General features: G+C 41.5%; 2 protein-coding genes across 4 annotated transcripts; both read left to right on the top strand.

Annotated features, from left to right (window-relative positions):
* Positions 1-3,264: 3,264 nt before the first annotated feature.
* Positions 3,265-4,272, top strand: LOC311040425 (tRNA N6-adenosine threonylcarbamoyltransferase-like; the record flags this gene model as incomplete). Its single annotated transcript, XM_084050707.1, has 1 exon — positions 3,265-4,272. One exon carries the CDS (start codon positions 3,265-3,267, stop codon positions 4,270-4,272), a length of 1,008 nt encoding a protein of 335 aa, XP_083906833.1.
* A 4,637-nt stretch (positions 4,273-8,909) lies between these two features.
* Positions 8,910-19,265, top strand: LOC311040429 (stonustoxin subunit beta-like). Of its 3 annotated transcripts, XM_084050713.1 has the most exons (6): positions 8,910-8,955; positions 11,878-11,930; positions 12,680-12,757; positions 15,315-15,490; positions 16,090-16,136; positions 18,063-19,265. In XM_084050713.1, the coding sequence occupies exons 4-6, from the start codon at positions 15,480-15,482 to the stop codon at positions 18,638-18,640; spliced, it is 636 nt and encodes a 211-aa protein (XP_083906839.1). In that variant the 5' UTR covers positions 8,910-8,955; positions 11,878-11,930; positions 12,680-12,757; positions 15,315-15,479; the 3' UTR covers positions 18,641-19,265. The 3 variants fall into 3 exon arrangements, with proteins under 3 accessions (XP_083906839.1, XP_083906838.1, XP_083906840.1); XM_084050712.1 differs by having other exon boundaries at positions 11,878-12,757; XM_084050714.1 differs by lacking the exons at positions 11,878-11,930; positions 12,680-12,757 and having other exon boundaries at positions 8,911-8,955.
* The last annotated feature ends 6,113 nt before the right edge of the window (positions 19,266-25,378 follow it).

Raw genomic sequence — 25,378 nt, 5'->3', positions numbered from 1 at the left:
AGCCAAACAGCGGCCCGGCCTAGTTAGTGTAAGTTTGGTTAGGGCAGTAGCTCCAGAGGGGGCCGGTATTATTTTGGTGTTTACAATTTCATTGTTTATTTATGTTTTCTGAATACAAGCCTCTGGCCATTGTCCAGTGGGGGACTGCAGTTCCGGCCCGACTGTGTTTGTGAACCACACTTAAAGGGATAGTTCACCCCCAAAACGACTTTGACCAACTTGACCTCTATTGATTACACACCCCATGGAGACTTGAATTAATGGAGATTTTTTTTGTTTTTGACGCATTCCTAAGCCAATAATTTGAGGACTGTCAGTAGCTCTGGTAGGAGACACAAAGTTTTAACTTTTAGTGTCCTTTGAGTGTCCTTCCGGAGACATTAGCATCTTTCAGCCGGTTATCAAATTATTGGCTTAGCAATGTGACAAAAACAAAAATAATCTACATGTATTCAAGGCTTCATGTGGTGTGTAATTGACAGAAAATAAGTCATTTTTTGGGTGAACTATCTCTCACCAAACCTTCCTGTTGCCTTCTTGTTACACCCTACACCCTATCTATTCTATTAATTTTCCAAATCTCTACGCACTAATGTGAGTGTTAATATGTATCTGTCTTTCACGTATCTCAAGAAATGCCTGACCGATCATCAACCTCAAACCTGGAGCATGTGTGGCCGGGTGGGGGTAGCGTGGGGTTCCGATGTGACCGTGTGGCAGTTGGAACAAACATTTCCCCGTGAGGTGGCTGAAGCAAACATTCCCCCGTGGTGCATGCAACGTGAGAGAGAGAGTTGCATGTGGAGTTTGGGGTTGCCAAGGTGTCCTGGTGAGTATAGCTTTAGTGTAAAGTAGCTTCTGTTATAATGCCGCTAAGTTAGACATGCGTGTATGTTTAGTTGACCGTAAATTGGTTTTCCATAGGGAACAACAGGCAGTCCCAACAGCGAAGGGGGGGACGCAGTGTCTTCTCACTTTCATTTACGATGTGATGTGGGGATGTGATGTGGGGATATCTTGTTTATTGTAGTTAGTGATTTAGCCAACCTTTCATGATTTCCCTCAGATCGGTGCACTATAGTTTCGGTGTGCCGTTGTGGTCCTTGTGTGGCGGTTTCCATGCCGTCTCTCTCTCTCTCTCTCTCTCTCTCTCTCTCTCTCTCTCTCTCTCTCTCTCTCTCTCTCTCTCTCTTGTGCCATAAATATGTGTATGTGCTTGGTTGTATTTTATTATATGTATTGTTTATCTTGGTGTCGCTAAATTGTGAATGTCTCATGTCTCAGCTAATACTAGGAGGATGTGATTCTCTTAGGTGTGCAGCATTCTGTGGGGGGACCCGTGTCTGTGTAGTTCTCAGGGCCTTTTTTTATATTTGAGGTTAGTTCGAGGATTACACAAGAAAGTCCTGAGACTTATGTCCGTTGAGGTTCTCTCACAATTAACAGTCAATACAAGTTACAATACATTACAGTACAAAACATATGACATTAAAATATATAGTACATACATACGAACAAGCGCTCCCTTATCTTTTCCTAGTCTACTGACCCCTCTATAGGGGAACCTTTTCTAATTGACCTGCTTTTGTCTGCTGCTTAAAAGACCTCAGATTGGTTGTCAGTGTTACACTGGTTTGGAGGTCGTTCCACTGTGTGGCTCCTATGTCAGTAAATGATTCCCTGCCCACTTTACTTTTAAAAGTACACTGGCTCTGGTGAAAAAATGATGTACTTTGTTTCTCTGAGTAAAACATGTCTTTAAAAATATGGGGACCTCGCCGTATATGATCTTATGAACCATGGTCAATCTGGCCATGGTTACCCTGGATTCTATTGGGAGCCAGTTGAGCTCTCTAAACTGGTTCCTACCTATATGCCTGTATGAGTCTATGGGCCTACAGCCTCATGCATTCGGTGAGTGTTCGGCTCATGTGGATTGATGTGCCGTGGTCCTGTCATTCTATGGTTCAATAAAAACCCTAAAGTCCAGTTTATAGACGACATACACAGAAATTACCGTGGATGCAGCCTAGGAATATGTATGGTATTTTATTTATGGCAATGTAGTGTTTCATGAATTGCTATGTGTCCTGTGTATTGTATGCTTATGCGGGGGTGATCTGGTATTGATGTTTCTGTCTTAACAGGTGGTGATCAGTGGTCACTGCTTTAGTCCACAGCTATAGGGTATTCAGTTTATTAAGATAATATAGTTTATGGTCCTATGGTTTTAATGAATTGTAATATAAGTAAACACTGTTCTACTGTTTCAAATAAAGATTATTATATTTCAATTATAAAACATTGGTCTGTCTGCTATGTACCCTATTCCTCTTGGTTACACATGTATCGCACATACATATATAGGTATGCCCATATATGGACATAAAAGGGATGCGGCCAGACAGACCGATACAAATATCTCCATATATGGGCATATAGGGAGATCTCTGTCTCTCTGCGTACATTTTATGGACATCCCTGAAGTCATCACTTTGATGTCATAGTACTGATGTGATGTCATAGGCTGGCCTTTTTTTTTTAACAAATCTTTATTTATAATCATGAAATACAATAAAGCACAAACAACATACACAAACAAAGAAGTTATCAATAGATCTCTATATGACAACATCAGAGCCAGGGGGATTTACTAACAGGAAACACTAAAGAGTGAACACTAAAAGACAGTTCTTGCAGCTTTCTTATTTTTTGAGTCATAAATTGTTTTAATGTACTGCCTGGCTTCAATCTCAAATACAATGAATGAGGGTTTGGAATGACTAAATGTGGATTTATGTGTATGAAATTTAGCTAGAATAATTATCAATTTAATTATGAATACCTAATTTTCTTATTTTACTATTATTACTGAAGGCAAACAGGTAGAATACTGACACGGTTTCACTTGGTGTCACAGAGTGATGTCAGAGTGTGACGTCTTCAGTGAAATAAGCAGGGCTGGGCGTATGTATCATATATATAATATAATATTTCACATTATATATGTCATATATGCCACCACACTTTTTGTCACCATCTTCAAGTGCCAACGTCTGGTAAGCAGCGTTTCCCATTGGGGTTGTTTACATTTCCCAGTGTCTTTCCACTCTCCTGTTCCTACTGTAGTTCCTGTTTCTACTTTGAGTTGGGATTCTTCAGTAAGGAGTTTCCGCTTTCTGCGTTTGGATTCTTCCACCTAACCTTGTGATAACACAAACTTCTATACGTACATTGGTGGATAATACGTTGTTTAGCTCTGTCATGACTGTGGTGATTGGCTTTGAGGGCAGTGCCAATAAAATCGGCATAGGAATCATGAAGGATGGGGTGGTACTTTCCAACCCCAGACGCACCTACATCACACCCCCTGGCCAAGGGTTCCTGCCCAGCGAGACGGCCAGGCATCACCGCGGCGTCATCTTGACCGTGCTGAAGGAGGCGCTGGAGGAAGCAGAGCTGAAGCCTTCGGATATCGACTGCGTGGCGTACACCAAAGGACCCGGTATGGGTGCTCCGTTGGTTACGGTGGCCCTGGTGGCACGCACCGTGGCCCAACTATGGGGGAAGCCCCTCGTCGCCGTCAACCACTGTATCGGGCACATCGAGATGGGCCGTCTCGTCACCCAGGCCAATAACCCCACCGTGCTCTATGTCAGCGGGGGAAACACGCAGGTCATCGCGTACTCGGAGCGGCGATACAGGATATTTGGAGAGACCATTGATATTGCGGTGGGAAACTGCTTGGACAGGTTTGCCAGAGTGATCAAGGTCTCCAATGACCCCTGTCCTGGCTACAACATAGAGCAGATGGCCAAGAAGGGCACCCAATATGTGGAGCTGCCGTACACCGTCAAGGGGATGGACGTGTCCTTTTCGGGGGTTTTGTCTTACATCGAGGAGGCTGCGCACAAGATGCTGAGCTCCGGGCAGTGCACGGCAGAGGACCTGTGCTTCTCCTTGCAGGAGACAGTCTTTGCCATGCTGGTGGAGATCACGGAGAGAGCCATGGCCCACTGTGGCTCCCGGGAGGTCCTCGTTGTCGGGGGAGTCGGCTGCAATCGAAGGTTGCAGGAGATGATGTCGGAAATGTGCGAGGACAGGAATGCAAAGATGTTTGCCACCGATGAAAGATTCTGTATTGACAACGGAGCAATGATTGCACAAGCCGGCTGGGAGATGTTCAGATCGGGTCACATAACGGAGTTGGAGGACTCGTGGATTACCCAAAGGTACAGAACAGATGAAGTGGAAGTGACCTGGAGAGACTGAGAAGATACAGAGGATGTTCTGTACAACTACTGGCTTCAGAAGATCATATCAAATCAAACTTTATTTGTGAAGCACATTTAAAACAACCATGGTTGACCAAAGTACTGTATAAGTAAAACAGCAGAAAGACCGCATATGTCACGCTCTGCTCCTCGGCCTGTGGACCGTGACTGCCTGCATTTCGGTTTTGGACTTATTAGAACTGTTCTGTTCTGTATGCTCTGTATTTTGTCTTGTATTCCTGTTCTGTTGATTTTGGTTTTGGTTTACACAGTTGTTGCCTTGGCCTTGTAGTAGTGTTCTGTGCCTTCCTGCCTGCCCCTGTAATTCTGTACCTGCCTTGTCTAACCAGTCTTGTGATTCGTCTGTGGTTCCGCCTGTGTCCTCGTAGTCCCCAGCCTATCCTAGTGTTCATTATCTGTTGAGTTCACCTGTGTCCTATTAACCCATTAAGACCTGAAGCCCATTCTACAAATGTCTTCTAAATCCCAACAGTTTTTTGAAAAACACATGTTTCTATATCAGTGGTGCTCAAACTATTCCATGTCAAGGACCCCCAAAATGACATGTATTTGGCCGCCGACCACCATCTCAAAATATGTTGTTCCAGGGACCCCCAGAAGCAAAGATTTGATTAAAATGTTCGCTTCAAAATATATATATTATATATATATATATATATATATATATATATATATATATATATATATATATATATATATATATATATATATATTCAAAGATTTGCACACATTTTCACGATTCTTCAAAAATAGCAGATCTACAAGCTCACATACTTGTAGGACAGCTACTTGTGAATATTAGGGTTAAAGTGGTCAAACGGATTGTGATTCTAGATTAGGTTATTTTTCTGGTGCCCCTCTGGAACCCCTTCAAGGACCCTGGGGGTCCCTGGGCCCCACTTTGAGAACCACTGACATAGCAGACATGTTATTTTTGCCACTATGTTGTTGATGTACTCACATTAGAACATGAGCTATAGGTTGAATATCCATCCATCCATCCATCTACAATACTGCTTGCATACTCTCTTATAAGCACAGAGTCATAAGTGTTTTTTTTTAATCTTCTCATTTTACAATTGTTTACATTATGTTATGTTCCCGAGTGCGCAGCAATCGGACCCGAGACTACCTCTACAGGTGGTTTCGGGTACGGTACGGTGATGCGTTACGGGGAACGGTACGCTACAATCACACTACTACAACATCTGCCATGTGGTCCGGGGTGCGCACCCGGGACCATAGTCTGAATCCGCCCTAAGACACTGACCCATAACAGACAGTAAGATAGTGGACCCTGCAGTACTAAGACACTGGCCCACAACAGACAGTAAGATAGTGGACCCTGCAGTACTAAGACACTGACCCACAACAGACAGTAAGATAGTGGACCCTGCAGTACTAAGACACTGACCCATAACAGACAGTAAGATAGTGGACCCTGCAGTACTAAGACACTGACCCATAACAGACAGTAAGATAGTGGACCCTGCAGTACTAAGACACTGACCCATAACAGACAGTAAGATAGTGGACCCTGCAGTACTAAGACACTGACCCATAACAGACAGTAAGATAGTGGACCCTGCAGTACTAAGACACTGACCCATAACAGACAGTAAGATAGTGGACCCTGCAGTACTAAGACACTGACCCATAACAGACAGTAAGATAGTGGACCCTGCAGTACTAAGACACTGACCCACAACAGACAGGAGGGGAAATGCTCTGTTGCTGCCCTGAATGCCAGCAGAAAGAAAGAAAGAAAGCAAGCCAGCAAGCAAGGCAGCTTGCAAATAATCCATGTACTTTACATAAAACAAACAAGATAATGAAGACTAATCACACACACAGTGTTATGGAGTTAAAACAGACAGATAACGTTTTTGCTTAGCTTAGAGGTACAGTAACTTTAGCGTAACTAAAGGCTTCAGTTTGGTTGAAAGTGTGGTCAGTGCAGGAGAGAAGCTGCTTCCTCTTACATATAGAGAAGAGGAAGTGCATTCTGCAAGCTAACAGGAACTGAGAGGGTGAGGTTAGTTTCAACATTCTGTAGGAGGGGAAGCATGGGGGACTCAACACAAGGGACAATCTAGGTGGCTAGAATAGATCATTTAAGGACAGTAACGGTGTTTTAACTCTTACAGAAAGACTGGAAGCCACACAGGATGACACAAAACTGAAAGAAAGAGAGACAAGGAGAGAGATGCTTTTTTTGTATACTATTTAAATAGTTTTGGATAAATGTTGCTAATTGTCCCAAAAGTGACTGCAAAAGATTGCTGCTATTTCTCAAAACATCTTTATACCCTGTATATATAACGTTGCAATATGACATAGCTCTGTTTAACACAATGATGAAGAGAGAGAGAGAGAGAGAGAGAGAGAGAGAGAGAGAGAGAGAGAGAGAGAGAGAGAGAGAGAGAGAGAGAGAGAGAGAGAGAGAGAGAGAGAGAGAGAGAGAGAGAGAGAGAGAGAGAGAGAGAGAGAGAGAGAGAGAGAGAGAGAGAGAGAGAGAGAGAGAGAGAGAGAGAGAGAGAGAGAGAGAGAGAGAGAGAGAGAGAGGAAGGACAGATTCCAGATTCATTTGTTGACCTGGCACCCTTCATTTTGTATAGTTTCAATGTATACTGTACATTATTTATTTTTTGATATTATAATGTTTAGACTGATGATAGGTTCTTAGTTTACCTATAATCCTGACCTAGATTACTGAGGCACTACACTGTCTGCTTTGCATTTGATGTATTACCTTGTGTTTACCTTGCTCGTTCTGGATTAAGAGCATCTGTTAAGAGAGTGTGTGTGTGTGTGTGTGTGTGTGTGTGTGTGTGTGTGCGTGCGTGCGTGCAAACTAGCCTTGGACTGTTCTTGTCTCTTTGTTTTCTACGGTTTGCTGAATCCTGTCATCTCTGTTTCTAACCACATACAGTACACTCCCTCTGCTCCATATTGTAACAATGCGGAATAAGTATATAATATTTTTACAATGCTTGTTTAGGCTATTTCTAACCTTCACTTATAGTACTTATAATGCCTTATGATATGACATGATACTTTGTAGCTTGTAGGAGCCAAGATGTCTCCGCTAGGTCTGATAGATTGTTTTGAATGGAGAACAGAATGGTGGATTTTCATGAGACAACTGTAATGTTGTCCAATCTGTATGGTAGAGTATGTTAAAGGAGAGATCCGGACATTTTAAGTGTTATCTTTGATGTGTCGCTAATCACTCACCAACATAGAAAGGGCCGGTACATTCAGCACGACATTCAGTGCTTGTTTGAGTATCATGAGACTCCACCATGAGTACTAGGAGAAAAAAACAGACTTTGCATCTGTTAAAATAGGCGAATTTCACTCTTACACAGGCTCCCATTATGCCAATGGAGGGGGTCGCCAGACTGGACGACAGGGGATTCTCTGGAATAACTCAACGGCCCTTTCTATGTTGGTGAGTGATTAGCGACACATCAAAGATAACACTTAAAATGTCCGGATCTCTCCTTTAATACAATCTAACTTATACAATTGAGGTGGTTGTATTTGGTCTCCCTGCTCTGCTATTGAGACATTTACCATGTCTCATCTAGACACAGGATCTGACACAAATTTTGACCTGATGGTCAAGATTCAATTCATCCCCTGAGCAAGCAGGCAGGCTCTATTAGCTCAATGGTAAACATGTCGGCACTTGCGCAGGAAACCTTGTTCATATCCGGGGTAGAGGAGGAGTTACATAGTGCAGCTTTAAGTTCATAGGTGGCCTGTTTACCTATCATCACTGATTCACTGATAGTGACAAATCAACATGTTAGAAAAGGTTCCCCTATAGAGGGTCATTAGTCTAGGGAAAGATAAGGGAGAACTTGTTTTTATGTATGTAGAGTATATTACTGTCATGTGTTTTGTAATGTATTTTTAATGTATTGACTGTTAACTGTGAGAGGACCTCAATGGAAATAAGTCTCAGGACTTTATTGTGTCATCCTCAAACTGCTGTAACCATGTGTTTTTATTATTTTTTCAAATAAATCAAATAAAATAATTTCCAAAGTGAATTATTCAACAATTCATAAATAACAACCTTATGATATCATTGTGTCATTCAACTCATTTGAGGCTGTATTGTCTATTAATTTGGGTAAACAAGAGCACATCTACAGTATGTGTGTGTTGCTTAGAGAAGAGGGGTGCATTTGGTAGCTTGACGTTGAATTCATCAACAATCGTAGTTGTGTTAGTTTGGATTTTGTTCTTGACATGATCAGACGTGATGCCTGCAGTAAAACACATGCTGATAAACTGCAGCTCAGGCTGAAATGGAAGAAGCTTTGATTGACATTCATTAACCATACATACTGTACCACTGGCTTGTATCATTTTATACAATTGTGGAACATCCGTTACTATTACTGCAGTGTACATGCATGTTGAATATTGTGTTTTTGACAATAATACATAAACATTTAAATATGAATAGCTCAACAACTAAATGTAAACTGACATGCAGTGTCAGCATAGAGCAGTTTGACGTCACAGATGTTTTTCTAGTTGAGTTTGAGGAAGAGAAAACACCCTCAGATGAACTCAGACACTCGACATTGATGGATGTGAAGAAGCAACGTCTTTTCTTTCAGCGTCTCCTCTGCAGATGAAGGTAAAAAGTCTCTTTGACTAAAGGTGGCTCTCTGCAAACAGACTACTTCAACTACAACAGACTACAACAGATTGGTAGTCTGTTGGCAAAAGTTGGCATTTAATTCAGCAAAAGCAGTCGGCCGATGCGCACATTGTTGTTGTCTGATGAATTCACCTCGTTGCCTTAAGAGCTGGCAGGCCTGCAAGATCTGTCCAGTGTTGCCAGGTCTGTTATTATAAGTGACTTTGGGCTTGTTTTCCTGTAAGTTGCTTGTTAATATTCATAGTTGCAGGTTGCTTTTGTTTGGGATTCTTTCTGAAGTGCAGTTGCTTATTTGGGCTTGCTTTTCTTTGAAAATAGCTGATTTAATAGGGCTCAAGTGGTGAAACTGGCCGCTTCTTTTGAGCTTGTTTTCATCGACCTTGTCGCTTGTTTATCTCACAAAAGCCTGAGTAGAAGTTAAAAAGACATGTTTGAAAGTTAAATATCCCTTTAAGTCTTTACACTGGCTCCTCGTAGGTAAGTAAAATAATACAATTTCAAAAATATTACTGTTGATCTATAAAGCAGTCAATGGTCTTCTAGGGCCAAAATACATCTCTGACCTTGTACGATATCATGAATGATCTAGGTCATCAGGGAAAGGTCTGCTTTCTGTCCCTATAGAATCAAAATGAAGCATGGAGAAGCAGTGTTTTTATGCACCATATACCTGGAACAAGCTCCCAGAAAACTGCATGTCTGCTACAACTCTATATCTTTTATTTTTCTTACTATTTTATATTGTTTTTGCTCTGTGTCCTGAATAGGTGTTTTCTATTAAGGACATTTTATGTTTAACGTCTTTGTCTTCTTTTCCTTCTTTTTACTGAATTTAATGTCCTTTTATAATGTGTTTTCTTTGTTTAATGTTTTGTGTAAAGCACATTGAATTGCCTTGTTGATGAAATGTGTTGATGAAATGTGCTACAAATACATTAGCCTTGCCTTGCTTACAGACTTGATGCACACATTAAATTACGTAATACAACTCTATCAAAGCATGATCAATCCATAAGGTGCTTCATCTTGCATGGTGTTTAATTGAAACACAAACTGTGTTGTGGAGCTGTGTGTGTCAGTAGTGTGAGTCCTCTAGACCAGTGGTTCTTAACCTGTGGGTCGCGACCCCCCGGGGGGTCCCCACATGATGTTGGGGGGTCCCCAGATGATTAGCTTAATGTGCAACATTGTTTTCTCACTCAACAGTAAACAAACCAACATACAGTAGCCTATAAGTGTATAGGGTATCTGCACATTTCTGGACTTTAAAGACCTTTTTACTACCTCTAAAATAAAATAAATGAATACAAATAAGGCCATTATTGCGTCAAAAGTAATTAACAAACTATACAATAAAAACTATTCAAACATTGGCCAAATTGTCAAATAATATAAGAAAGAGGCAAACCTTTTGAAAAATGCTCACAATGCCTTGTAGTTGTGAGCTTGTACATTAGATCTGCCATTTAAAAAAAACCAAATATGATTATTCTGGGGGTCCCCAGTTCAAATATGATTATGTTGGGGGGGGGTCACAGCCTGAAAAGGTTGAGAACCACTGCTCTAGACCAGGGGTGTTCAATGTTTTTCAGCCCGAGGACCCCTTATATTAGCTGAGAGAGAGATGAAGCAGGGTCTCACTACATATTGTATAAAATATTTCATAGATAGCTTCATACACTTGTGTGACAGCAGCTGTCATCAGTGTTGGATTCATGTTTATGTGTATTTTCAAACATTTAACCACTTAAACCCTCAATACATAGAAACCTTGACCTTTGGCTCTGCTCTTTTTCCATCTGAACCAAACTCTCTTTGCTCACAATGAGTGTAGATCATTGAGCTTGTAGATCTGCTATTTTCGGGCAAATGGTCCCCCCAGGGTATGGATGCGTGTGTAAAGTGCAAGTGGTAAAAAAAAGAAACAAAAGTTCCTATCACACAAAGATTTGGCGACCCCCCTGTAGTAGCTCTGAGGACCCTCTAGGGGTCCCGGACGCCCTGTTGAAGACCCCCGCTCTAGTTTATTGTCTGCAGGTGAAGCTCTACAAAACCTGCCTTGTTCTAATAATACTTCAAACGACTTGTGTTTTTTGCCAGACCCAGGGGGTCGGCCTACAGGAGGCTTTGTCGGTCTGTCTGTCGGTCGGTCGGTCCCTCTTTTCCTCTGCACACACGTCATGCGAAGTCTGGCCATTCAGATCTCAACCACTAGGGGTCTGGCAGTGCTCCGAGGAGCACTTATTCTACTTTATCAGTACAGGATGATGTGATTGTAGTGGCTGATGGAGAAACAATTTGAAATTACAAAAAAAATTGTTTTCATTTGAGGTGTGAATGTGGCTTTCAATGTACAGTACAGTATAGTCTGGTAAAGCTGTGGCTGTTCCTTTAATAAAGAACAATATCTGTTTGTTTCTGGAAACAGTAGCATTTTTTTTTTTTTTAAGATTTTTTTTGGGGCTTTTTATACCTTTATTTAGAGAGGGACAGGGAAAGTAGGCTGACAGGAAATGGGGATAGAGATGGGGGGTGACATGCAGCAAAGGTCGTCGGGAACGGGAGTCGAACCCGCGACACGCTGTCAGGCTGGCATTGCAGCGTAGGGTGCCTGGACCGTCACGCTACGGCCCAGGCCGGAAACAGTAGCATTTTAAATTATTGATTTGATATTTGATGATTTGATGAGTAGGTAAAGTGTATGTCATTGTATAGTACAAACAACAATTACTGTATGTCCCTTGTAGTTGTTAAATGGGGAATTTGCCACAGTACATTTGCACACATGTGGATTGTGTGTGTACATAAATTAAATTAAGGGTAAGATCACTTCTAACAGTTTTGTTTGAACTTATAGATAAACATGTATATAATACTGTTTATTTTCTTTGTTTTCAGTGATAGCCAGCTAGAAACACCAGGTAACAATAGATTGTTACTAAACCACCTTGGTGAGTCATGCATCTACGTCTCAGAGTCTGACCGCTTCAATGAGTTTTCTCAGATAAACATTTCATTCATTAAGTGAACAAAACACCCTCAACCTCCCCATAACACTGTTCTATCTTTTCCCTAAATGAGTCTTTGTTATTGTATGTGGTTAATGTGCACCATCTAGTGGACTCATTGTACAACTACACCACCTGATCTCTAGAGTTTTAAACTGATTCATGTCTCAGAACTGGACTCACCACTTAGCTAGGTTTGACTCCATTGTATTTTATCCACTGTTAATACAGGCTGGATGTAGAAAATAAAGCACTTGTTACCAGTACAGTAGAGTTTTAATTGTCCAAAGTGTTTACTGTATTTTGTTCATCTTTTTTTCTGGCCTTCATGACAGCAGTGGTCATATGATGCCTGTCCAGATTACAATTAGTTAAATATTTGATTGATTGAATACTTTATTAGTCAAAATGTAAACATCACTGAAGTACAGTAAAACACTTGGGCTAAAAGGATAACACAAAAACGTCCCATTGTGGTGTTTTCAGCCCATGCCCTCCTCACACTGTCCCACAATCCGTGTGGGACTACCACTTACTGTAGTTACTGTAGTTCAGCAGGGCAGGTCCTTGTTGTCAAAACCAATTTGCCCTATTTTATACACACACACACACACACACACACACACACACACACACACACACACACACACACACACACACACACACACACACACACACACACTGTGTTCCAGACCAGAGCCCTCTGTCCTCCACTGTCCTCCAGCACCGTCCTGTCTGCAGTGTGTACGTGTGAACCTATAGGATACCAGGTAAACATTTACATTACAGTCATTTATCAGAAGCTTTTATCCAAAGAGACTTACAATAAGTACATTCAACATACTGTAGGTAGTGAACTAAACTACTAATCACCAGAAGTCTGAAGTGCATTCTCTCTAAAACAACTTAGAGTATACCTAGCACTAAGGTAAAAGTGTAATATATCATCTTCCTACTGTCTTAAACAGATGAGACAAAATAGGAATATTAAATGAGCAAGAGATAAAACATAAGTATATCAAATAAACTAGATCCAATAAAACAATAAAATCAGTGAAATGAAGATGTATAAACTCTGTAGCCACACAGTGGATTATAAACATGAGTGTGTTACTCTGGTCAGCTATAGACCTGTTTGTAACCTCAGCTTCATAGGCTGCTGGCAGAGTGCTGGACACCAGAGAACGGTGGTCAACCTTACCATACCCATTTATACCCTTTTCCACAGATTGTGTCTGTAAAAGCCAAGTGGGTGAAACATTTTCTAATGGATTTGTGTGACCATGGGTGGCGCTGTTGTCTATATAGGCGTCAAGTTCACTGTCATGGGCAAGAGGTTTGACCCGGAAGGGCAAAGGTTTTTGACCTTAGGTTACTGCAGGTTACCGCTATTCAAACAGCCTGTGGCACAAATTAATTTATCTGATCAGTGTATGGAACCCCAAAAGATGCTGTTTGCACGGTGAAGTAAATACATAGTTTTTTGCATGAAGAAATGCCTGCATGGTATCATTAGAACACTGAGTCACAGCGAGCGGTTTGGTATCAGATCAAACATAGTGTCGGCGCGTCAGCCAGGTCCAACCACAGGTTCATCTCCTCAGTAGCTCTGTATGAGACAGGAGCTCCTTTAATAGTATCCATAAAGTAACGCTAGTCCTCCCTGTGCTCAGATGTTTGACATTCTAGTGGTCAATAAACTTTAAGTGACGGGTTGAAACAAGCTTCTTTAGTTCTCTGCCATTTTCCCTCTGCGGCCGAAACGGGAGCAGTACTGACACCTGCTGGACGGAGGTTGACTGGAAACAGGCTGAATAAAAAAGTGATTTAAACTCTTGTTTCAACACGTCTGCTTACATTCTATTAACCTCTAACATGTCAAACATCTGAGAGCAGGAAGAAAGACCTTTACCATTTTGATAGGATGTGTGTAAAAAGGTACAAATCTGTACTGTTGGTGGAGAGGTTCTGATAGGAGATAAGACAACCACAGACCACAGCACCAGTATCTACAGCACAGACAAGAGGGTTTATCAGTGTTAGAAACCCTTTTAGGTCTACTCACTGTATAGGGATGGATTGGTAACATAATGAAACACAGTTTGTATAACCGGATGTTGAGCAATGTTAAACAAAAAACAACAATGTTACAATTCATACAGTGCAAAAATACCATATAAATACAAGCAGCGATTAAAACATGCATAGCAGAACATAGTGTGGTAGAGACAATAGTTGTGATGTAACTGTTTAACTGTGTTCAAAGGCCAGGGAAAATAAGTAGTAGAAGTCTTTAATAGTGATTTATAAATGTCTATGGACTGAGAGGCTCTTATATTAAAAGAAAGGCTATTCCAGAGCCTCAGGGTGTCCACAGTGAAGGCTCGGTCGCCTCTAGACCTTTTGTTAGTCGTGAGCTCAATTAGTAGCAACTGATCAGCTGACCTTAGGGGTCTGCCTACCTAACTACTCTAACCAACCAATGTTCAAACATACATAAGTGACAACCCCTCCTTACCTAGTGTGTTAACAAAGGTTCTGCCTACAGTACATGGTGTCTATGTATAGAGACCTCTGTGTTTCCTGTTCCAAGGCAGCAGCATATACAATACAAGAAGAAGAACAGATATATAATAAATACCTAAAGTTGCATGACATTCTCATGCATGTCTCTACTACTGTAATGTACTTAGTTCTGTCCTTCATAAGTAAAGCACTGACAGAGTCACACTACAACTTGTTCAGAGTTTTAACTAAAACCAAGATGAGAAAACATATCACTACAGGTTTAATATCTTTACACTGACTCCTGGTAACTTTTAGGATTGATTTTAAATGTGTTTTAATAGTTTTAAGGCACAATTGTTTATCACATTCATACCTTTTAGATCTCCTGTCCAAATATGTTACAAATCGTCCCCTCAGGTCATCATACTAACCTTCAAAAATGTATTATTAAAAACATGTTGAAGCATCTTTCTGCTTACATACAGTATAAGACAGGCAACCATCATAGATAGCTTTAAAAACAAGCTCAAAGACCCACTGTTTCACTCTTGTTTTTAGTTGATTCCATTGTATTTGTTGTTTTGTTCTTGCTATTTTCCTGTATTGTTTTAATTAGATCTTTGTCTCCTTTTGATTTGTTCTTCATCATGTTTTTAATCTGAATGTTTGTGTTGTTTAATGTTGTGTTCATGTTCTTTTGCTTAGATTTCTCTTTTGTTGTTGTTTTTATATATAAAGCCCTTTGTGCTGCATGTGATGTGATGAAAGGTGCTTCCTGTATACTAATAAAGTTTATTGTTATTATTATTATTTCCACAGACTAGTCAGGTGATGAGGATCCACCAGACATCACTGTAAAGCAGAGACAGCAGTGTTTTTAGAACCAGCAGCCTCTACAGACCTCTGCCACAGCAGATCAAGAAACAACCAACCGTACCCGTAGACGAGACAGCTAGACCACACCACTCCCAGGTCCTACAACACATGTCTCTGAGGTATACAACCTTATCAACTTGTCCAGTGGGGGGTCTGGACCCAACTAATGATTTAGGGGTTTATCTTTAATGTTCTCACTCAACAGTAAACAAACCAACATACAGTAGTGTTTGATTTTAAAATAGTTTTAATAGTTTTTAAGGCACTTCATTGTTCTAAGCCCCTTCATACCTTTTAGATTGCCTGTCCAAATATGTTCCAAACCGTCTCCTCAGGTCATCTAGTGCTGACCTCCTCAAGGTGTCAAACATGAAATATAAAAAATATGTTGAAGCAGCTTTCTGCTGTTATGGGCCAACGGCCTGGAATAAGCTCCCATAGACCAATTATTTGTTTACAAACATTGAGACTGGACGCACATGTAATGAATTCCCAACAGATCCCCAAACCTGCTGTTTTGGGGTTCTGCTGGTTTCAGTTCATTCAACCTCCTCTGTGTGTAGGCTAGTGAGGTGCGCCTAGTTGTTAAAGAGTAGTGAAATCATACTGTGATGCTGTAGTAGTATTTAATGTTTAATGACATAAATGCATTATCTGTCATTGTTTCTATTATCAAATAGAATATACAGGCATGACTTTGTTTGTCTTTCACCTCCAGTGTTGACCATGGTGGAGCGTGCAGGCTGAAACCAGGTTTGAGGAAGTGTAAGTGTTTATTATTTTTCAATAATGAAATCAAAGCAGCACGCAGCACACATCCTGTGATGTAGATGAACAGCTCATATAAAAGGCAGCATGTGACTTTCACTTAACATAACTGTAATGTGTTTATATTAACAAAAAACAGCATTATATTTCCTGGGGTTTATTACACAACACAATCTAGTTTTGGGTGAACCCTGCCTACATACAGTATGGTGTCCACATAGGATTCTAGAATTATACACTAAGTAACTACTGTACTTCTCAAAGCTTCACTTCCTCTCTGAATGTAAACTCTCTGGCAGAGAGCAAAGAGCACACCAAACAGAAGTGATCTAATTAAAGATAGCCTCTTTCTAACTAGAAAATATTGTTCCTAAAGAAACAGTGTGGGCTCGCTTCAAGCCAAAAAATGTAGTATAAAAAGTCCAAATTCAGTTTGACTTGGTATCTCTGTCTGTGTGCTGTGTGTGGGTGCATACTTGGGAGCACTTGTTGTCATTCTCCTAATTGTCATCAGTTACACACCTGCTTGCATAGCTGATGGTAGTAAGGGGATGGAGGGGTATAGGTATATAGTGATGGGTGTCGGGTGCTACCCCCTGGCTCCAGTGGGCTTGTAGATTAGCTATTTCCAATGTTTTGCAATGTGTGTGTGTGTGTGTGTGTGTGGGGGGGGGGGGGGGGGGGGGAGTTGTGTGGTGTTATGTTGACCAATACAAACCATTAGTGTTAAATTGGCGCTCAAACACAGCTTAGGAATGATCCCTTGACTCTGAGAGAAGGAATGGACGGATGTGACGTCATGCCAAAAATCTTCACTTCCGTCCACCTATGTTAGGATTTGTAGAAAAACACAATCTAGGTCGGATTTATTTTTTTGGTGAAAACGAGCATTATTCAACGGGCGGGCGATACCAACAAAATGGCCGAACGCAGTAAAAATGTTTTTGCTCCGGTGGATAGAGGAGACCATTTCCCACCCCCCAGAAACTCTTTGTTTATTTCCGTGTCTACAACGTGGCTTCCGCGGCTCTCCAAAGATTGTCAATTAAGGTAAAAAACACTGGCATGGGGATAAAAACAATGTTTTAATCTCAGGGAGTCAATGTGTTAAGTACCAAAGTAAAAGTACTCACATTTCCCAAAGATTGTCAAGCTTTTTCCAAAATAACAGATCTACAAGCTCACAACGCATCACATTGTAGATCGCCTTTTTCGAATAGTCGAAGTTTGACAGACGGGGGTATGTCATGTGGTGTGGGAGGGTGAGGGTTTTGGAGCTTGAAATGTACAAACATTTTAGCATCAAAATATACGTTGAGTACCAAAGTAAAAGTAATTCAAAATTTACTTCAGTAAAAGTACAAAAGTATTGGCATCAAAATGTACTTAAAGTACCAAGAGTAAACATACTACAATGTTTGAAAATAGCAGATCTAGAGGCTCACAGCGTGTCGCGATGCAATGCGCTGTGAGCTTGTAGATCTGCTATTTTCAAATAGCCTATAGGTATAAAATAGTGCTAAAGTGGTTAATGTATGTTTCATAAGATCATAATAGATATCTGAAAAGTAACTAGTAACTAAAGTTTTCAAATAATTGTAGTGGAGTACAATACTTGCCTCTGAGATGTAGTGGAGTAAAAGTATTGGAAATTGGAAATACTCAAGTAAAGTACACATACAAATTTTACATAAGTACAGCACTTAAGTAAATGCACTTAGTTACTTTCCACCACTGATAATTATACAGTAGCTAAACATTATACCGAAAATCACGCTGTGATGCGTTGAGAGCTTGTAGATCTGCCATTTTCTATAATTTTTAAACAGTGTTCATAGTGGTTAATAAGTTACATTTGTACATTATTATGAAGTTCTATATGATTGTAAACTGGTGTTGTGTTGTGTGATGTTCTCTCATCAGATGCGTGTGAACTCACACTGGATCCAAACACAGCACACAGAAACCTCTCTCTGTCTGAGGACAACAAGAAGGCGAGATGTGTGAGGGAGCAGCAACCATATCCAGACCATCCAGACAGATTTGACGAGTGGTACCAGGTTCTGTGCAGAGAGAGTCTGCCTGACCGATGTTACTGGGAGGTAGAGTGGAGTGGATGGATTGATATATCAGTGACACACAGAGGAATCAACAGGAGAGGAGATGGTATTGACTGTGGGTTAGGACACAATGACAAATCCTGGAGTCTGAGATGTGATGATGATAACAACGATTACCGTGTTGGTCACAATGATACATTTGGGGAGTACACTAAACTATTTGTCCGTCCCTCTGACGTCCTCCGTCTCCGTCGCTCCAACAGAGTAGCAGTGTATGTAGACTGTCCAGCTGGAAGTCTGTCTTTCTACAAAGTGTTATCTAACACACTGATACACCTACACACCTACCAGTGCACTTTCACTGAACCACTCTGTGCTGGGTTCTTGTGCTTGAGGTATGATTCTGGTTCCTCCACCTCAGTGTCTCTGTGTCAGATCTAGGACTACAGTAACGTCGTGTCCTGGAGACACTGTTGCACGCACGCACGCACGCACGCACGCACGCACGCACGCACGCACGCACGCGTTTTATTATTATTACAAAACATAAATTACCAATGAGTCGCAACGATTGTGAGCTTGTAGATCCACTATTTTCAAAGGATTTTTATACATTTTATACATTTGAAAACTTGTGAAATGGGACATTCTGCATAATGAGTACTTTCTACTTTTGTTACTTTAAGTACATGTTGATACCAATACTTTAGTACTTTTACTCAAGTCAATTTTGAATTCTAGACATTTACTTAGTAACAGAGTTTTTCTACATTTAAGAAAGGAAACGTACATACTGAGAGAGAAGAATAAACATCAACCCCACATCCTCCTTTTATCATCATTCCACTGTTTCTATTGATTTTATTCCTTAGTCTTAGCCTTTTCTTAATGTAATATAATGACCTATGATTGTATCGATGTATTGTGCTTATCAAAGCCATGTTTGGTCAAATGGTATGTAATGACCTATGAATTCATAGTATGGGACATTGAGATGGGTTGTACAATGTTGTGCTTATTAACTCTTTTGTTATAGTAAGCTGTGTATCATGTGACATGCTTTCTAATAAACACACACTGTAAGAAAGTCACCTTGTTTTGCTTCAATCATTATTAATAATAAGGGTAATAATAATAATAATAATAATAATAAATCCAAATCTTTGTGTGATTGGAACTTTTCTAACATTAACCACTTGAACCCTAGCATCTATTCTGATGGGAACATTAGCTGAAAATAGGAGATCTACAAGCTCACACTGCCCTGTGCTGCGAGGCGTTGTGAGGTTGTAGATCTGCGCCTTCATCGATTGTGCTACCGAGGTCCCAGATGGAAGTAGCCTGTGAAACAAATGTGACCAAGCTCCGGATCTGGCGGAGTCAGGTTAGTTCTGTTCACCCTCTTCTTAGTTGTTTGTCATTAGGCCTTATTTAATAAACACACCTTGTTTTACCTTTTACCTTGGTCTCCTCCCCAATATTTGTGATGGCCAGAGCCAGCTGTGACCGTGTATGTGCGATTCCACAAGAACAATAATAGTAGTTGGAAGAAGAAGTGGAGTAGGCTGTTTAGCAGCCTACTGCCAGTGGCTCTGCTTCGGGGTCACTTGCCACATGGCAACAACATCTGAAACAGTCTGTGGTTGGGATGTCTGGGGTCTTTGATAAACCTGAGCTTTGTTGACACAGCGTCCGTCGTAGATGTCCTGGAAGGAGGCAAGCTCACATCCGCTGATGCTCTGGGAGTGAAAGTCATAAGTATCCAAAAATACAAAATACTCAGTGCAGTCTACAGATACAAAAAAAAACTCATTACTGTCCCCCAATGCTGGTTTCCACATTGACAGCTCAGGTATAGCCTACAGATATTCATATTGGAGTTACAGCAAATAAATGCAGCAGGAACTGTAGCCCCTTTCGGGACCCTGTTTACCTGTTTATCCAGGGTCCCTTGACGCTCAAACCACTCTCTCTCGTAGTCGCGGCTACCACTGTCTGGTCTCGGGCTAATAGCTTGTAGCTTAGAAGTTGCAGAGATTTCTCAAAGGTACCCAGAAAAGCAATAGTAACGCGCCCGAAAGCTGCATTAATCCGCACGGATCGGCGATGCCGTTTAACATTTTTAATAATTTAGTAAAATTTAAGCTCCTCTCTCACACTCTGCTCCCCTGCCCATGTCCAGCCTCCCCGCGGTGACTGACAAGCTGCGCGTGTGCGTCCTAGGTTACTGCCTTTGATTGGCGAGCTCCTACATGCTTGCATGACAATCACAACGCGGGGAGGTGGGACATGGGCAGTCGAGCAGGGTGTGAGAGAGGAGCTTAAGTTTTACTAAATTATTAAAGGGGTGGTGCCATGGTTTTGCACTTTTTCTGTTTTTCGTGGGTCTATGAGGTTGATATAACTTCATTAGGCCCCCTGGTGGTGATTTTATGGTGTTTTATGTCTTCTCTGACTATTTTGAGTTTCTACCTGGAGGCTGAAACCTTGAGGGTCAAACGTGCCAATAGAGAAACAGCGCTTTAGTGACATAGTAAAAACATACCCTCCCCCTCATTATCATAACACAACAGGTGTGGGCATGAGGAGGAGGAGGGACTAGGACAGGTGGGTGGTGGTGGAGGAGGTGCTAAGGTGAGAACCAGGGATACTTAATGAACTGGAGGCACGTCCATATAAAAACATAATTCTAACAATTTCAGTACACTTTTTTGAAAAAAATCTTCCTCCTAGTATAACCATAATACCTGATGATTATGTTTTGGGGGGGGGGGGATCACTGAAAATCACGGCACCCGTCTTTAAAAATGTTAAATGAGACCAGACAGTGGTAGCCGCGACTACGAGAGAGAGTGGTTTGAGCGTCCCTGGATACCGCCTTCCCAAATACAAAAAGATAAACAGGGTCCGGAAAGGGGCTACAGGAACTGATGTCTATTACTTCATGCTCCATCTGCAAACTCATCACCTGATTTGTTATGCTATTTATTTTCAATGTATTTATTCTTTACTAAAATCACAACGGCTGCAAAACCTGTGTACATCTGTTTGTAATTGGATCTATTTGAATTCATTGAATTCAAGTTGCAACCCCTCATTTGCTGTATTGATTCAATCTGAATTGTAGCCTATTGTCTGTGGCGATGCTGCCCTCTGCTGACCGAAATGTAGTATGACTACCTGGAACCATGGCTACAAGGGAACCAGCATTTAAGCAGGAGTCTGTTCCCCCTATCTTTCAAAAATAAAACATGTAATGGTGTAACTTTTATGAGGATTTTGGAGTGAAACACAGCAGAGATAAGACAAGAGTACAGAAGGCCCAATATAAAGTAAAATAAAATATTTATACTAGATTAAATAGCCGATCTTCGTATTAGTTCTGCTGTTTCCACTATTAAAAACGAAAACGAAAACCTGTTGAGGTGTGAGGCCTGCCTGAGGGGGCTGGTGATCGAAGGCTGCCTTCCATTCCATCTCGTTAGCTCCATGGATGGCTCCACACCAGAACCTTCTATTAGAGAGTTGCGCCAATGAGGGGTCAGAAACAGCGTCAGTCACGTGGTTCATGTAGCTGGAAATAGTGACAAGGAGCCGTCGACTTCAATGCATTCCATGAACTTCCGGTTCAGGGATTTGTCACTATTCGCCAATGTATGTGTATGTAGAAGACCTGGCCCAACAGAGTTGGCGTAACTCTCTAATAGATGGCACTGGCTCCACACCTACTCAGCTGCCTCCCATTCATCTCGTTAGGTCATTTTCTCAAGCCCTCCCTCTTCTTCAGTCAGTGTGTGTGTGTGTCAGCTGGAGAGAGAGGGGCTGTTTGTGAGGAGACAGCCTTGACCTAAGACTTTTCAGTCCAGTCAAAGCCAAACAGCGGCCCGGCCTAGTTAGTGTAAGTTTGGTTAGGGCAGTAGCTCCAGAGGGGGCCGGTATTATTTTGGTGTTTACAATTTCATTGTTTATTTATGTTTTCTGAATACAAGCCCCTGGCCATTGTCCAGTGGGGGACTGCAGTTCCGGCCCGACTGTGTTTGTGAACCACACTTAAAGGGATTGTTCACCCCCAAAACGACTTTGATCAACTTGACCTCTATTGATTACACACCCCATGGAGACTTGAATTAATGGAGATTTTTTTTAGTTTTTGACGCATTCCTAAGCCAATAATTTGAGGACTGTCAGTAGCTCTGGTAGGAGACACAAAGTTTTAACTTTTAGTGTCCTTTGAGTGTCCTTCCGGAGACATTAGCATCTTTCAGCCGGTTATCAAATTATTGGCTTAGCAATGTGACAAAAACAAAAATAATCTACATGTATTCAAGGCTTCATGTGGTGTGTAATTGACAGAAAATAAGTCATTTTTTGGGTGAACTATCTCTCACCAAACCTTCCTGTTGCCTTCTTGTTACACCCTATCTATTCTATTAATTTTGCAAATCTCTACGCACTAATGTGAGTGTTAATATGTATCTGTCTTTCACGTATCTCAAGAACTGCCTGACCGATCATCAACCTCAAACCTGGAGCATGTGTGGACGGGTGGGGGTAGCGTGGGGTTCCGATGTGACCGTGTGGCAGTTGGAACAAACATTTCCCCGTGAGGTGGCTGAAGCAAACATTCCCCCGTGGTGCATGCAACGTGAGAGAGAGAGTTGCATGTGGAGTTTGGGGTTGCCAAGGTGTCCTGGTGAGTATAGCTTTAGTGTAAAGTAGCTTCTGTTATAATGCCGCTAAGTTAGACATGCGTGTATGTTTAGTTGACCGTAAATTGGTTTTCCATAGGGAACAACAGGCAGTCCCAACAGCGAAGGGGGGGACGCAGTGTCTTCTCACTTTCATTTACGATGTGGGGGGGAGGCATGCGATAATCCGACAGACCTTTTCTCCGACTATGTGGCATCCGCGTGCGGTTAGGGTGCGGGTTTGGTTCGGGTTTAGTATTGAAACGTCGGAGCGCTGCGCTGTCGGAGGAATGCGCTGTCGGACTAACGTACTGCACCCGATGTGGGGATGTGATGTGGGGATATCTTGTTTATTGTAGTTAGTGATTTACTGTAGCCAACCTTTCATGATTTCCCTCAGATCGGTGCACTATAGTTTCGGTGTGCCGTTGTAGTCCTTGTGTGGCGGTTTCCACGCCGTCTCTCTCTCTCTCTCTCTCTCTCTCTCTCTCTCTCTCTCTCTTGTGCTATAAATATGTGTATGTGCTTGGTTGTATTTTATTATATGTATTGTTTATCTTGGTGTCGCTAAATCGTGAATGTCTCATGTCTCAGCTAATACTAGGAGGATGTGATTCTCTTAGGTGTGCAGCATTCTGTGGGGGGACCCGTGTCTGTGTAGTTCTCCGGGCCTTTTTTTATATTTGAGGTTAGTTCGAGGATTACACAAGAAAGTCCTGAGACTTATGTCCGTTGAGGTTCTCTCACAATTAACAGTCAATACAAGTTACAATACATTACAGTACAAAACATATGACATTAAAATATATAGTACATACATACGAACAAGTGCTCCCTTATCTTTTCCTAGTCTACTGACCCCTCTATAGGGGAACCTTTTCTAATTGACCTGCTTTTGTCTGCTGCTTAAAAGACCGCAGATTGGTTGTCAGTTTGACACTAGTCTCGCGTAGCCAGACCCCACAGAAAATGAAAAACAGCGACCTCTGCTTTTCTGATATTCTGTGGAGTCTGGCAGGAGTATAATGTTAGACTAGAGCGCAGGGAAACACCGGTTTCATGTCTGCCTATAGCGCATCACTTCCGGTTGGTGCGACCATGTTTTCATTCCCACTAACAATATTTCTACACGGAACACTAACACCACTTCTCCCAGAGAACATGGATGGTTTTGGTTATAAGCCCACTTGTTTCTATGATGAAAGAGTAATTTAAAATGTGAATATCTTTCCGTGGTTTTGTCCGCTCCGAGGACGCTATTGTTAAATTAGTTTCGGCTAGTTTCGAGGGGGGGAGGGTGGATCATGGTGGATGGACACGTGAATCCCGCCCACTACATTTGATTGGGTAAAGCGCGGCCCACTTCCTGATCTGAAGGCACGCCCACTTTTAGCCAATGCGCACTGGTTAGGACGAACCGCTCCGACAGATTCCACCGCAGGTCGGAATCTGTTCTTGAGAGATTAGTTTGACACTGGTTTGGAGGTCGTTCCACTGTGTGGCTCCTATGTCAGTAAATGATTCCCTGCCCACTTGACTTTTAAAAGCCGGGTGGCTCACATCTGCTACACTGGCTCTGGTGAAAAAATGGTGTACTTCGTTTCTCTGAGTAAAACATGTCTTTAAAAATATGGGGACCTCGCCGTATATGATCTTATGAACCATGGTCAATCTGGCCATGGTTACCCTGGATTGTATTGGGAGCCAGTTGAGCTCTCTAAACTGGTTCCTACCTATATGCCTGTATGAGTCTATGGGCCTACAGCCTCATGCATTCGGTGAGTGTTCGGCTCATGTGGATTGATGTGCCGTGGTCCTGTCATTCTATGGTTCAATAAAAACCCTAAAGTCCAGTTTATAGACGACATACACAGAAATTACCGTGGATGCAGCCTAGGAATATGTATGGTATTTTATTTATGGCAATGTAGTGTTTCATGAATTGCTATGTGTCCTGTGTATTGTATGCTTATGCGGGGGTGATCTGGTATTGATGTTTCTGTCTTAACAGGTGGTGATCAGTGGTCACTGCTTTAGTCCACAGCTATAGGGTATTCAGTTTATTAAGATAATATAGTTTATGGTCCTATGGTTTTAATGAATTGTAATATAAGTAAACACTGTTCTACTGTTTCAAATAAAGATTATATTTCAATTATAAAACATTGGTCTGTCTGCTATGTACCCTATTCCTCTTGGTTACACATGTATCGCACATACATATATAGGTATGCCCATATATGGACATAAAAGGGATGCGGCCAGACAGACCGATACAAATATCTCCATATATGGGCATATAGGGAGATCTCTGTCTCTCTGCGTACATTTTATGGACATCCCTGAAGTCATCACTATGATGTCATAGTACTGATGTGATGTCATAGGCTGGCCTTTTCTTTTTTTTTACAAATCTTTATTTATAATCATGAAATACAATAAAACACAAACAACATACACAAACAAAGAAGTTATCAATAGATCTCTATAT

This window comes from Gymnoscopelus microlampas, assembly GCF_963454915.1.
Source record: "Gymnoscopelus microlampas genome assembly, chromosome: 24".
In the NCBI taxonomy this organism is placed as follows: domain Eukaryota; kingdom Metazoa; phylum Chordata; class Actinopteri; order Myctophiformes; family Myctophidae; genus Gymnoscopelus; species Gymnoscopelus microlampas.
This window is presented reverse-complemented; position numbering and strand designations above follow the sequence as displayed.

Coding starts and splice junctions, on each gene's coding strand:
- LOC311040429 (XM_084050713.1), top strand. Junction 16,137..18,062: donor GAAACCAGGTTTGAGGAAGT/GTAAGTGTTTAT, acceptor TTCTCTCATCAG/ATGCGTGTGAACTCACACTG.